This window comes from Apis cerana, linkage group LG1 (genome assembly GCF_029169275.1).
Source record: "Apis cerana isolate GH-2021 linkage group LG1, AcerK_1.0, whole genome shotgun sequence".
In the NCBI taxonomy this organism is placed as follows: Eukaryota; Metazoa; Arthropoda; class Insecta; order Hymenoptera; family Apidae; genus Apis; species Apis cerana.
Genome location: NC_083852.1, coordinates 22,718,459 through 22,733,398, shown reverse-complemented (window position 1 = coordinate 22,733,398; position 14,940 = coordinate 22,718,459). Strand labels below are relative to the sequence as shown.

Sequence of the window (14,940 nt, the reverse complement as noted above, 5' to 3'; positions counted from 1 at the left end):
CACGAAGATCGATGTGATTGTGTTGTGTTAAAAAGTTGTACGTCGTCTAAAAGATGAATGAAATAAGAAATTCAATTTCGTTTCACCGATGGACGTGATTAATAAGTTAGTAAGAATTGTTAGTATGAATTAAAAAAAGAGAGAGAGAGAAAGAGAGAAAGAGAGAGAGAGAGAGAGAGAGAGAGAGAGAGAGAGAGAGAGAGAGAGAGAGAGAACGATATAATGGATAGATGACACAATCGGAATTAATAAGATAATAAGAATTGCTCTTTAATGTGAAACATACATCAATAGATGATAACATAGCTTTAAAAAACAGACTACAAGTCGTCGATCGAAATTCGATAAAAATTGTGCCCTGTATATAATATTAATTGACCCGAAATCAGATTGTTAAATATCCGCCCGTATTTCTTTTAAATACCTCTAGCAATTGTTGGAAGAAAAAAAAAATTAAATTTCGCGTAAACATAATTGTTTAAAAGAACGAATTACAATTATACACACAAATATAGCTGAGGATATTTAGCTCGGCGTTTGTTATTATAGCATATCGAAGAATTAATCGTAGTCATTAAAAATGAAAATCAGTCGAATAATCATCGTACATGTGTGTAGCTCGTGTCAACAGATCTCGCAAATACTCGAAATCAATTTTGAAACCTTATTGTCTGTCTGGCGTATCGTAATGCGCGTGATTTTTATATTAAGTATTTTTATCAGGGGAGAAATTTCTTTTCCTCTATTGTCCTACTAAATGTTTCTAAAGCTGACTTACGTAGCCAAAAATGTTTCATTATGGATTATTGACAGATTTCTAAAGATATTCTCGATCGTACGTGCACTCTTTCATTTTATTTTATTTTATTTTATTTTATTTTATTTTATTTTATTTTATTTATTTTTATTTCTTTCCTTTCGATCGATAATTTTAAAAATTCATCAATTACAATTACAAGTGCAATATTCGAATTCGCGTTTCAAACAATTTGGACGGACAATTTTTTTTTTTTCCGTTTCTTTACTTTTTTTCAATAGATTTTTTTTCTTCTTTTCTTTCTTTTTCTTTTATTCAAATTAGAATGCACGAGCGGTCGTATCTACCGGAAAGAAAGGTGAAAATACAACGATATGATGGGAGAATTGATTGCCGTCGTTTGCAACAAAGCTATTATAATAATATCAACGTAATTGTGCTTATAAATCGTCTTAGACTTAAATCTTTTAGTAAAGATAAAGAAAATAACTAATATACATCTAATTTCGTGCGAGCAATTAATTACATCTTACAAAATATCAGCAGCAACAGCTTCATTATCATAAATCATAATCACCCTCTACGTATGCATAAGCAAGAGTCTCTACGAGTAATCGTTACATACGTATACGTATTAGGTAGAAAAACTAGCGATATAGATACAAACATCCCTAAAACGTTATCAAAATTACCCGATCTACCCTCGATAATACAAAGTAATACAAAGTAACGCTCGATGAATCTGTAACATGCACTATCTACTTAGGGAGAAAAAAAAAAGAAACAAAAAAAAAAAACTTATATATGTATATACGCGTCAAAGTGTTATCGTGAAATATGTAAATAAATAATGCGAACGACGGCAAGCTAAGATATTCTCTACGATTCGAAACGATCAAATCTAAACCGATACACGATTACATACATCCTCCCATCCCTAAGCTACACGATCGAAATACAGATTATGAAGCTGCAGTTTGATTAAAACACGGTTGTCGCGCGTGTATACGTGTGTGTATAAGTGTTGTGTGTGCGTAAGTGTGTATGTGTATGTGTATTTAGTGAATCGATGCACCCCAGTCGATCGACGTAGAGGGATGTGTGATTGTTTACTGGTTCAGCTTCTTCGCGTAGACTTTGAACTGCTCGTAGGTGATCCAGAGAACGATGTTCCAGGAAACGAGCCGCGTGAAGCTGGGCACGAAGCCTTTGTAAAACGCGGACGGCCCTTCCTTCATCATCATACGAACAGCGCAATCCTTGACGCCCTTGTATTCGCCGGGGGCGCTGTTCATGTAACGAGTCTTCACCACGTCCACAGGGCTGGCTGCCAACGTAGTGCACAGCCCTGCCGCCACCGCGGCCGTAATGTGGCAGGGAATCCCATCGCGCAGGTATCCGTATTCCAAGATGAAATCCTTGATGATGTCGTAGCAAACGATCTCCGCCACGTTCACGATCGCGTTTCTCGAGATGTTGGGCACAGTTCCTGAATGAAGGGACAATTCGTGGTTAATTTTAAATCGATCTTTAGAGAGAAAGTTTCGTGTTGAAATTTTCGAAATTAGAATCGATTAATAAGCCGCTAGAAATATTTAATTAATTTTTCTCTATCAATGCAGCTCGCGAATAAAAATTTAAACTTTAAATCAATCCATGTTGCTATGCTTTTTTTACGACGGTTAGAAAATACAATCGGAGAATATAAATTATTTTTTATCGCTTAAAGCGCATTATTGGCTGTTTCAAAGATTCGATCAACTGCGAATCAACGTATACGCTGCATACAAAGTTTCTCTTTTTATGTTTCGAATGTTGAGATCATAATTCGCAACGAGTCCGCATACTCGCCTAGAGCGAAAGAATATCGTATATATATATCGCGTAAGTTGGAGTAATACAATTTGAACGATGGTACCTTTCCAAAGGCCCCGCGTTCCTTCTTCGGCAGCGATATTCTTGTACGCTTGTAGGGTGGAGCTATATCTCACCGATCGTCCATTACTTCCAGCCTGTAGGCGTACCTTGACGACGTCGGTCGGTTGAGCAAAGAGCACCGCCAGGGCGCCCGTCGTGATTCCAGCGGCGATTCGTACGGAGATACTCTTCGATCCGCTCGCGCTCCTGTTATTACCTGTCAAGATAAAAGAATACGGTGAAAAAACGGCTCGTCCCGGTGTTTATTTGTCTGGGTTTGTTTCGAGATATGCACGTTACACGCTTTGCGTTTCACGGTTCTCAAATCGATAAAAAAGTAATTAGGATGCAGGGTGGGACAAGATCGCGCTCTGCGCGGTAACAGCACGTTTATTGGCTCATTGATTATCATCACGTTACAATCAACGCTCAGTCTAAATAATTTTCACGTCACGAGGGTTTTTCTCAAACGGAATACCACGATTTCACATTCTACCAGAGTACAATGTGTTGCGATAAAAACTGGGTCAAGTACTGATACGAGATGATACGAAGCTGATACTCGAGATCAACGATGAATACGTTATAATTATTATAAATGGTATACTTCGATTTTATTTTTCGTTATTTCGTTCTTCTTCTTTTTCTTTTTTTTTTTTTTTTCGAAAAAAAGAAAAGTGTATTCCAAAGTGTATTGTCCGCAAAGATATGATGGAAATGTATTGTTGATCTCGAGTATCATTGCGTCATCGACTTTATACGATCTTAGCAACTTTCTTGGTTCGAGTAAAATGATCCGTTTAAGAGGTTCGGTTACAAATACGCCGATAAGTTACGCAAGGAAATAGTTTACAACATGCCATGAAGGGTCAAATTCGAAATTCGCGTTACGACCGTTTAACTTCTGATTAAGATATTTTATCCTCGATAAGAGATTAATTATAAATAACCGATAATAAAATTATCACGATCGACTCCACGCATACATACATGAAAAATACCGGAAACATACATGCTTGCTTTCTTATCGATATAATGCTGTATTAGTTTACACGCGATTAGCAAAAAGTTTAATAGAATGGAATTCAATTGGGAAATTGTATCGGTCACGAGATCGAACTGCGCATTTTCTTTTCCTTTTTTTTTTTTTTTACTATCGTTTTCAAATTTCGAAAGAAAAAAAAAATATTAAAAAAAAAAAAAATACCGTTTATCGATACAAAAATATCGATCGTCCGCGTGTACACGCAATAAATAACAGTGGCACATAAAATTAATTTACAAATAATCCAAATTGCAGGAGAAGAGTACAAACGACATACTACTCTTGAGGCAGTGATTATCTGTAAGCCTTCTTTCTTCCTTTACTTCCTTTTCGACGGTCGACTCTAGATCGTAGAAATGACGGCGATCAGCGATGCGAGACGTCTACATTAACATCTGCGTTAATTGATTGAATGGCATAAAAAAAAAAAAAAAACGAAAAAAAAAATTGAAAGAAAAGGAGATACGGTACAGCATCACGATCCGAGACTGCTGCATTTTGACTCGCGATATCGAAAGTAACTCGACAGGGTACCCTTGCGAGAGTTCTTTTTTTTTTCTCTTGTTATATGTATATATATATATAAGTCTATATATATATAAAATTCGTATAATTTCTTCTAGTAAAAAGCACGCGGTAGCCGATGGTGGTCGATGATCGACCAACCAGCCGTTACTTACGCGTGTGTCACTCATTCATGTAACAGAGAGATGGAGAGCACGTGCGCGGCGTTCGTTCGCTCGCGCTCGCGCTTATACCCGGTTATATCGTATAGGAGGATTACGTAATCAAAAAGTTAGGAGTTTGTTGGATGTACCGTCGATGATTCCAGCGTAGCGTGACTTCACCCCGTCGTAGAGGCCCAACCGTATGCTGGCGAAACACATCTGTCTCTGGAGTCCCGCGGACAGACCTCCGTACAGGCTCCTGTAACCACCCTCGCTCAAGCTCACCGCCCTCACAATTTACCCTCAAACGTAGCCCAGGGTAATATTTTTTTTTTTTTTTGATTTGTTTTGCTTTTACAAGTTTTCGTTTATTTTCTTTTTTTTTTCGATTTCTTTTTTTCTCTCTCTCGCTCTCTTTTTTTCTCTAATTTGCTCCCCTTCGAATGAATCGAATAATTTTTTTTTTTTTTTTTGAAAAACTCGAATACTTAATTCAATTCTCGTTCCTTTTCTTTTTTCTTTTTTTTTTTTTTTTTCTTTAACCCTTTGCGAACTAGATCCTTGCTTATCGAAAAATCGCAGCTACTAATAACGATATGACGATGGAATAATCGTTATATCGATATATTTAATAATGCAATTAAGTACACAAAATATAATTATCGAATGCATTTTATTTTTGAAAGAATATTAGTCAGCAAAGGGTGAATTTCGTCTCTCTCTTTTTCTCTCTCTCTCCCTTATTTCTTATTTTTAATTGAAGAAGATAAAAAAAAGATAAAAAAAGATGGGTATCGTGTTATTAAAAACATTCGTTTGAAAATGTTATATAATTATAACATTCGTTATGTAAAAAGATTGGAAGGGAAGCCAATAGAGTCTCTGATCGACAATATCGGAGGAGTACGAGAGAAAAGATCAGCTAGAAAAGTCGGGAGAGAGCTTGCGCTGAGAGAGCTGGACACGATTATGACAAATCGTATTCGCAGAGGAGGCGCAACCATGCGAGACGCCACTCTGCTTTTTTTTTTCTTTACTTTATGTTATTTTATTTATTTATTTTATTTTATTTATTTTCAATCTTTCAAAAAAGGAAAACTGCGGCTGAGCAAAGGCAAAATAAATGGAAGCAGAGAAAAATAAGAAAATCGAAATAAGAGATAAGAAAAGAAAAAAGTTTTGCACGGGGGGGGTGGGGAGTTTGAAGTGGTCACGCGATGCCTTCCTTTCCTGTGGGGAGACATCCGACATTAAAGAACGATCGTAACATCGATTACCGTGTATTCAAAGGCAATTATTGATCTTACATAAATAGATAAATAAGTAATAATTACGAGGGATAATCGTTATTTATTGTCGACTTCGTTCAAGCATAGGAAAGGCATCTCGTGTCAAAGAGAGAAAGTATAAAAATAAAGTACAGAGGCGAGTGCCATAGATGTGTTCGCTCTTCGAATAAATACAATTATCAAGTATACAAGCACGTGCTTGATTATGCAATCACGTGTTAGTTCAATGAACAATGTATAGCACTCGATAAGATCGAACCGAAGCTAAATACGTATATAGAAAAGAAAGAAAAAAGACAGGTAAACCCAATTAGCATTAGAAAAAAGAGTAAAGATATGATAAGTAAAATGCCAATGCATCAGCGATTTTTCGATATTTTATATAACCGCGATATCGTAATACTTCCATTATGTTATCTCGATCCTCGTCCGTCGTCGTCGTCGATGCTCTTTATGTAAATTTAAAAAAAAAAAAAAAGAATTATACAACTTCGATCAATGTACTTTCTTCGTTCAATTGGTTCCAATTAAGTATATAGAAACGAACAGCGTACCATGATCTTTAAAGATCGTGCGGTGCATTTGATTATAATTAGATTTAGCTCACGGTGCACGGCAACGACGTCGATGGCATCGATCGATCCAATGCATAGTTATAGAGATCGAAAGAACAATCGAATCGCGAGGCCACGTGCAGAGAATTAAAGAAATTCTCGAGTCATGGAATATGCCAAGAAGCTCTTTCAGAAAGAGTTAATGTGCGTTCTATTCAATTAGCGATTGACTTCAAGTTATTTAAACGAACAGCCCTATGATCAGCCAGTACGGAATTTTTCTTTTTTCTTTTTCTATTTTTTTTTCTTTTTCTCTTTTTTTTTTTTCAAGTTGAAGTAATTACGTAATCAAATAATTATCATTCGAGCGGGCATGAAAAAGTGCCCGCCGTGTATATAAACTTTGATTCGAATCGGAAGAATATGTATATATATACGCTAATTATATTATTTATGTACAATAATGTAATCGGTTTTTACCTACCCCTTGTTCTTAAATTACGGATAGGATCATGAATAACGTACCTTGCTCCTTCGAGTCTGATGATGTTCTTTACTGTCCTCCATAATCCTGGTTGCGTATTTCGCATCGCGAGCATGGAGTTATCCGCAGTCGCCAATAGAAGAGGACGACTTTCTCCGGCAATCTAAAAAATATAGATCGTTTATATTTTACGCGAGTTTAACATTTAAATCAAATGAATATTCAAGGAATATTTTATTCATCTCTTTCTTTGTTTATTCGCACATAAGAAATACTCTTTCACAATGTACAAATATTATGTACATAACAAAAGGCATATGGAATATTTGTACAAACATTCTTTCCACTATGAATCCTGAAAAGATGTAACGAATTCAAAAAGAAATGGCTTGATTCATTATACGATACATTTATGATAATATTAATCGTGTGTAAGGAACAATGGAAATTTTCTAAAAAAGGATATCAAGATTATTAATACGTATAATCAAACGTGAATTTTAAAAATGATATAAGATACGCCACATATGATTTTACACTGTTTTATAATATACTATAGCCTAAGGAAAATTAGAAAAATATTGTAATTATGCAAGCACACTACAAATAAAACGTAGAAATTTATACTAAATATTTAAATGAAATATTTGAACTTAAGTTGCAATAAGTAACATGAAGAATATCTCTAGATCTCTACACTTTGAAAATTGTTATTACATAATTTTTATTCGTAAGAACAAAAGTTTATCGTTTCGATCGATAAATTAAACATGCGTATATTTACCTGCATTCTGACTTTGGCGGTGTCCAAAGGAAACGTCGCTAAATCAGCGATACAGGCTGCTGTGCCTGCGGAAAGTAACTTTATCCATAAAGGGAATTCTTCCGACGCTTGTTGCTTCATCGTGCTCTCGTTCTTTTCACTCTCTTTCTCTCCAACAATCTTCTTCTTTTCTTTTTTTCTTTTGTTGCGTTTTGAACTAGTTGACTGATCAGTGCGTTCTAAGTTGATGCATGCGTCGGATGTATGGGAGTTGGAATAGTGCAATCTTTCGAATTCTCTCGACTCCTTGAAATCCCCGCGTGACTTGTTTCGATTCTTCGAGCTTGCTCGTTTTTTTTTTTTTTTTTTATTTGAGCGAGATCCTTTGTTAGAAAAGCGATATTTACACTATATACAAAGTCCTACCAGAGGACAGGAACCTTTAAATGATCATTTAGCAGACGGCTGGTTTAGAGGTAAAGCTTTTTAGGTTCCCTGAAATGATCAGGATAAGCGTGCAGTCCCCCTGACCGCGAGCACTCGTGTTTTATGTCTTGATTGTGAAGTACTTTATACATACTATTCTTCTGTAACAGACGAAAGAATGAAGGAACAAATGAGAAATGTTTTTTTTCTTTTCTGTTTCATGGAAACACAAGTATATGTACAATCGCTTAAATTGTCATTAAATTCGGAAAAAATATCGTGATAATCAAAGTTCAATGGTCGAGTGAACTTTAAGTGGTTTCAGTCAACGATCACACCATGAGATACTAATAAAAAATAATTAATTCGTTATCGAATACACGAGAGATTACATGAGAGATTATTGCGAAACACGGCCCAGTCGCGTGAACGACGACTCATACGCCGGAACGACTAATAAAATTGTTTAGTCTGTGAAATTCATCGCGTCATAATTTTTTACGCGACATTTTTTACGCAGCTACACATGCAAATTCGCACAAAAAACAATTTTTTTATCCGACGTATGCACGTGGGCAGTCGAAGTGTATCGTGGACCAAATAACGCGAAAATAGATCGTGTAGATAAGTATTGGAAGATGGCCAGTGATGCGAAAAGATGTTACTAGGTCTTTCATCTCGTCTAATAAAATTTTCGGCCTATTATATATCCGGAATAAATTAGAACATCATTGGAATGATTGATAACGTTATTTCATCTTCCGTTTTTATCAAGCAGAAGAGCTCTGCTCGAAACGCAATGTCGAAACCAGTTATATCTGTAACGCTTTATTGCGGCCGTAAGGCAGGCGAGGCTATTTTTGCTAAAGAGAAATGTTGTACAGGTAACGACCTCAAGCGGTTGGGCCTGAAAACGATGCTTTTTGTTCTCTAGATTTTTATCCGTAAGCCCAGACATACGAAGAACGTTCTATACGAAGAAGAAAAAAAAATGAGAAGAGTACCGTTGGCTGAAACTCGACCAGGGCAAAGTCCGTGTCGTGATTTAGCACAGGTTCCATTTGCTCTTTCCTCTTTAAATTCCCGTCGTTCTTGTGAAACGATTTAATTTTCTACGATTTTTATTTTTATCGAATATAATCAATGTGTAATTTCATTGTAAATTGTCGATTGAAATATTTAAATCTGACTAGAGGTGAACTTGAGGCAAAGAAAAAAAAAAAAGATCGATAGATTTGTCCTTGATAATTGTATTATTCAAACAGAGTAATTTCAGTTGACAATTGTCGAGTAAAAAATTTAAACCAGACTAGAGGTGAACTTAACACGAAGAAGAACAAAGAATCGATGGATTTACCGTTGACGATATTTCATGATGAATTTTATTATTTAAAATTTACAATAATAAACATTGAAAAACACTCGTTCTAACCTTCGATCACTGATTTCTATTACAAACTTTGATTTATTCCACACGTTGATGCCCGATTTCTCCATCGAATGCGTAATACGTATTCACTCCGTTGTGTAGGAAGACTATGAAAGGCGCTTGCAAACAATGCGATCGATAGCAAACTTCGGCCATGCGCCTGCACCAATTGCTGCACCCATATCTTTTATATATATATATATATATATATATATATATATATATATATATGTATGTATATATATGTATCAAGTTTCAAAAATCTTTTCTCTTATAAATTATTATTTAAAAGATTTAAAATTTAAAATCAATGTGTCGTTTGAATAGCTTTTTTTTAATTATTTTTTATATTATTGCAAATCAATATATCATGCTCTGCTATTTTATTATTCGTAATAATAATTTTTAATAATTGAATATTAATCGTTGATTAAATAAATAAATAATTAAATTTTTTTCCATCGAACATCGAATATTTTAAATATCCAGTGAAATATTCATATTTTCAAAGGTTTTTTTTAAATATCCGAGTCGAATGCGAAAAGATAAATCACGAATTGTGAAACAAGAATGTAAACAAGATATCTCGAGTATGCTATCTCCCTTTCTAACGATTTCTGACGCCTTGAGGAGGCGGAGTCCTATGATATCCTTGCGCACGGAGATAGTTACTAAAAAGGTCCTGATATATTGATTATATTCAACACGAATGCAGTGTAGCATTCGACAAACCAGAGCCAATCGTTACATATTGTATATTTTATTTTATATTACATAATGAATTTGGAACAAAAGATTTATTTTAAAAAAATATTATGAATAAATAATTAAAGATAAAAATAATAACACGTTCGAATTTTTGTCATTCAAATTCGTTAATTTTCGTATAATTCTTTTTTTTTTAAGTTTTTGAACGAAGAACAGATTAACTAAGTCTTCGTGGAAATATAATAATTTTTAGCAGGTATCGCGAAGGACAAATCGATGTTACCAACCATTAACTATTCGCGCATATGCATTGCACCTACAGACTGCAGTCAAACGCATCGGACATATATAATTCAGCAAAATGTTAAAACTTCCATTCGTTCCATTAATAATAATATTAATATGACAATATGAAATTATTTTTGAATCTATACATTGTTGTATTATGTAAATGCTATAACATTCGATGGTTACAATTACAGTTTATAATTATTGGCTTGAAATAAGCGTTTTCGATAGTTTTGCATTAAATTGATTAACGATTAACGATAATTTATTATTTGTTACTTCTTATTTATTATTATACAATATTATGTAAAATGATAAAAGATAATAACGATTGTCTTGACGCAAATGTTTCAAATTTAGTTAAAATTAATAGAATATTTGAATAAAAATAATTCATGTAAAATTTTTTAAATATTCACGATGTAAATTTAAGTCGAATTTAATAAAAAAAAAAGATTAACAATTGCTTTGTTATATTATATTGATTGGAAAACTATAAACTGTATATCAATTAAATAATTTAAAAATTTATTGAAAATTTTCACGAATAAATGAAAAAAAAATAATAAAATTTAAAAATGTAAAAAAAAATGATAAATAAATAATGATAGAACAAAGGAAAACAATGAAATTTGGAGCAAAATGTACTTACCAAGTGTACAGTGAGTGGATAACAACACAACTGAAACAGGTTACCGTGAAAGCATCGTTTATACCGGCTCGTCGACCAATGCGGATCGCCCACAGTTGAATTCTACCTATCAGCTGCCGCTTGTGACGTCAGATTTAGCCAAAGGAAGCTCAGCTTGCGGCCAGATCGATAAGTTCCAGGAACATGCTTGGTATAATGCCCCCATAGCTGCATACAGACACACGTATATGCACCGGTTTAGGACAGGCGCAATACACTCGACACCCTTTCAATGAGAGAAGGTTATTGAAGAATATATTATACTAAATCATAGGAAATTACCATATTTCATTGTGGAATAAATGTATTTTATCGCATTCATTACAATTTTTTGCAATAACAAACTGCAATTAACCGCATACGATTCGCTTCATGAACAATTGAAGGAAAGAATGTCCTTCGAGAACGTGTTCTTGTCCAAGTGTGTGATCGATGCGTTTCATTGTATGTTTAGTTGCTGCACACAAGTTCTGTAAATGATCATTTCTCAATAAATCGTTTATTATCCCTTTTTTTTTGTCGTAAATACTATAATAAAATTTTTTCCGCCGTCATGGTAGATCTAAGATAGGAATTAAATAAGCAATTGAAAGCTATTTGATTGATGTCTATGACTTTTCCAGAATACTTATTGATTTAACAAGTATTATTACTTCAAGGTTATGATAGGTTTATCACTTTGTTAATAATGATATTAATAATAAAGATTTAGTATAACTATTTTTATCTATTCTTCTAATATGACTAATAATAATTAGTCAATAAATTGTGCAATTCATCTTGTGATCTTGATCTTCGATAATATTACTAATATTACTATATGAAAGAATTGATAGAAAGAGAATAAAAATTTTATTAAATATATAATTTTGTAATAATAAAAAAAAATTTGGCCCATGAGGGGATCGAACCCGCGACCTTCGCGTTATTAGCACGACGCTCTAACCTACTGAGCTAATGGGCCAACTTAACAGCACATTTTAATTTAGAAGTTTTTTCTTTCAATATATTATTTTTTAAAAAATTTAATTTATTTTAAATATATACAATTATAAAAATATATAAATTATTATATAAATATAATATAAATTAATAATTCTTCTTTATAATTTAAATGTTTTTTTTTTAAATTCACATTATATAATTGTATATATAATAATTTTTATTTTTTTTATAATATAATTTTTTCAATAACTAAATATTTTGTTTATTGCATGGTATAAGTCATTTTATGAGAAACAATAATGAAATGTTTAAAACTTTATAGTTTAAACTGTATTCACAGAGTTTAAACTTATAGACAAAGAAAAAAAGCCAATTGGAGTTAATATTAATATTATGATATACATCGATAGATATGTTAACAAGAGCACTTTGTCATGTTAATAAAAGGCCATTACTCTATTCCAATTATTTTATGATAAATATTATCTTATATTTACTAATTTGCGGAGTTATAAAGTCTGAGAATGAAAACTTTAATTTTCAATTTAAATTTATGTTAGATAAAGAAAGATAAAATAAAGAGCTGTTAAGAAAGAAAAAGCAATTTCATTATTCTTGTTATCATATATATAACAATTAATAATAACAATTAATGTTTAAACGATGAACTATATGCGTTAGGAATGCTAAACAAGATTCGACAAACGAATCTTAGCATCTTTTTTCGATAGAAAAAAATTCTTTCCTCTAACCTTTGTTGCTAGGCCAGGCTTTCGTTTATTTACATACCATCGCTGTTGCTGAGCGGTGTCTCGCATTAAAAAACCACGTCCTACATTAGAGTATACATATTATATTTTGCGAAGTTACTGTCGCAAATCTACATTAAAGCTAAGAATATAATATCTATATTTTTTTATCAAAGATTGAAGTGTATTGTAGTTTAAAAAAATGATAAAAATATATTTAACTAACATTCCATATCTGATCTATGATCACGCGCCATGAGCAAGTATAGACAAAGAAAACAAACAATGAGAGAAGGATAGAAATATGGTAAAAATTGTGAAATCAGCGCCATCTCTAGTGTGCCGTAAATGAAACTAAAATATAGATAAGGATAGTAAATAATAAGAAAAAGATAGAGAGAAGTTAAGAATTGATCATCAGTGCCATCTTTTGAAAGATTTTAAAAGTATCTTTGATTATCTTTTCGAAAATATTCAAAAGATGGCATTTATCTTTAATTCTTATTTTATCTTGCAAAGAAATATTTTTGTCATTTATGCAAGAAATTAATAGTAATAAATTTTCTTATAACATCTTATCTTTATCTTTTTTCATTTATTTTTTTATTTGTATTTTTTTTATTTTATATAATAATAATTAAATAATTAATAGTAAAAGTAAATTAATAAAAAGATGAATGAATGAATAAATGAATAAATAGTTAAAAAAATAAATAAATTGACAATTAAATAAGTAAATAAATTAACAAATATATAAAGAAATGTAAAAATAATATTATCAGTCTTAATATTTATCTCCATTTTTTTTTTATTATGTTTTCAATAATAATTGGAACATATAATAATTTTATATTAATTTCCTTTAAAATTTAGATAATTTTTCTTCTGAAAAAATTATTCTGTGGAAAATAAAATTAATAATAGTACATTTAATTCAAAATTCTTTTTGGCTTTTTTGTTATATTCTAAATTATTCTACAAATATGACTATATTTATACACATTATACATTCATGTATATAATGAAACAATATCATAAATTGTAGGTTAATGTTGAACATAACTATAAATATTGCATTTATTATAATTATGAAAAAATTTTACATGATTTAATATAATTTAATAGATAAATAATTACCATTTCATAGATAAAATACATCTAATGAAAAATATTTCTTTATAAAGACTAATTGCATTTTATTTCAAATAATATTTATATTTTGTTTTTTTATATTTCAATCTTTTTTAATTTTATCTCTTTTTTATGTTTCAATTCTTTAGATTTAATTATTATATATATATGTTTTTAATTTTTATATAGTTTCTTTTTTATTCTTAAACTTTTTTAGATTTATTAAAATTTTCATATTTATACTTCTATTTGATATTTATATAAATATTTGATATTTCTTAGATTTACTTATTTTTAGATTTTTTAGATTTTACTTATTTTTATTAAATCTTTAATTTTTTTTGTATTAAGTACATTTTTTTATTTTTTGACATTTAATTTCTATATGAATATAGTTTTTGAGATAATTATTTTAAAGTCTTTAATATATTTTTAATATTTCTTAATCTAGTTAATTTTTATATTAAATTAATTTTGATAATTAATTCTCATTTAAATTCAAAATTCTTTTTGGCTTTTTTGTTATATTCTAAATTATTCTACAAATATGACTATATTTATACACATTATACATTCATGTATATAATGAAACAATATCATAAATTGTAGGTTAATGTTGAACACAATTATAAATAATGCATTTATTATAATCATGAGAAAATTTTACATGATTTAATATAATTTAATAGATAAATAATTATCATTTCATAGATTGATAAAAAAAATACATTTCTTTATAAAGACTAATTGTATTTTATTTCAAATAATATTTATATTTTGTTTTTTTTTATATTTCAACCTTTTTTAATTTTATCTCTTTTTTATGTTTCAATTCTTTAGATTTAATTATTATATACATTCTTAATTTTTAATTTTTATATAGATTCTTTTTTATTCTTAAACTTTTTTAGATTTATTAAAATTTTCATATTTATACTTCTATTTGATATTTATATAAATATTTGATATTTCTTAGATTTACTTATTTTTAGATTTTTTAGATTTTACTTATTTTTATTAAATCTTTAATTTTTTCTATATTAAGTTTTTTTATTTTTTGACATTTAATTTCTATATGAATATAGTTTTTGAGATA

At 30.7% G+C, this 14,940-nt stretch overlaps 1 protein-coding gene and 1 non-coding gene across 5 annotated transcripts; both read right to left on the bottom strand.

The window, feature by feature from the left end:
- Nucleotides 1–245: 245 nt before the first annotated feature.
- LOC108002041 (dicarboxylate carrier SLC25A8) lies at nucleotides 246–12,940 on the bottom strand. 4 transcript variants are annotated; one of them, XM_062087178.1, is made up of 8 exons: nucleotides 12,717–12,940; nucleotides 11,302–11,489; nucleotides 10,981–11,187; nucleotides 7,499–8,064; nucleotides 6,756–6,877; nucleotides 4,537–4,646; nucleotides 2,676–2,891; nucleotides 246–2,246 (listed from the first exon to the last, which is right to left on the bottom strand). In XM_062087178.1, exons 4-8 carry the CDS (start codon nucleotides 7,616–7,618, stop codon nucleotides 1,867–1,869), a joined length of 948 nt encoding a protein of 315 aa, XP_061943162.1. In that variant the 5' UTR covers nucleotides 7,619–8,064; nucleotides 10,981–11,187; nucleotides 11,302–11,489; nucleotides 12,717–12,940; the 3' UTR covers nucleotides 246–1,866. The 4 variants fall into 4 exon arrangements, with proteins under 4 accessions (XP_061943162.1, XP_061943163.1, XP_061943164.1 ...); XM_062087179.1 differs by lacking the exons at nucleotides 10,981–11,187; nucleotides 11,302–11,489; nucleotides 12,717–12,940 and adding an exon at nucleotides 9,336–9,475; XM_062087180.1 differs by lacking the exons at nucleotides 10,981–11,187; nucleotides 11,302–11,489; nucleotides 12,717–12,940 and adding an exon at nucleotides 9,261–9,436.
- On the bottom strand, nucleotides 11,910–11,983 carry Trnai-aau (transfer RNA isoleucine (anticodon AAU)). Its single transcript has one exon. It is a non-coding gene; the product is annotated as a tRNA-Ile (tRNA).
- Nucleotides 12,941–14,940: the final 2,000 nt, after the last annotated feature.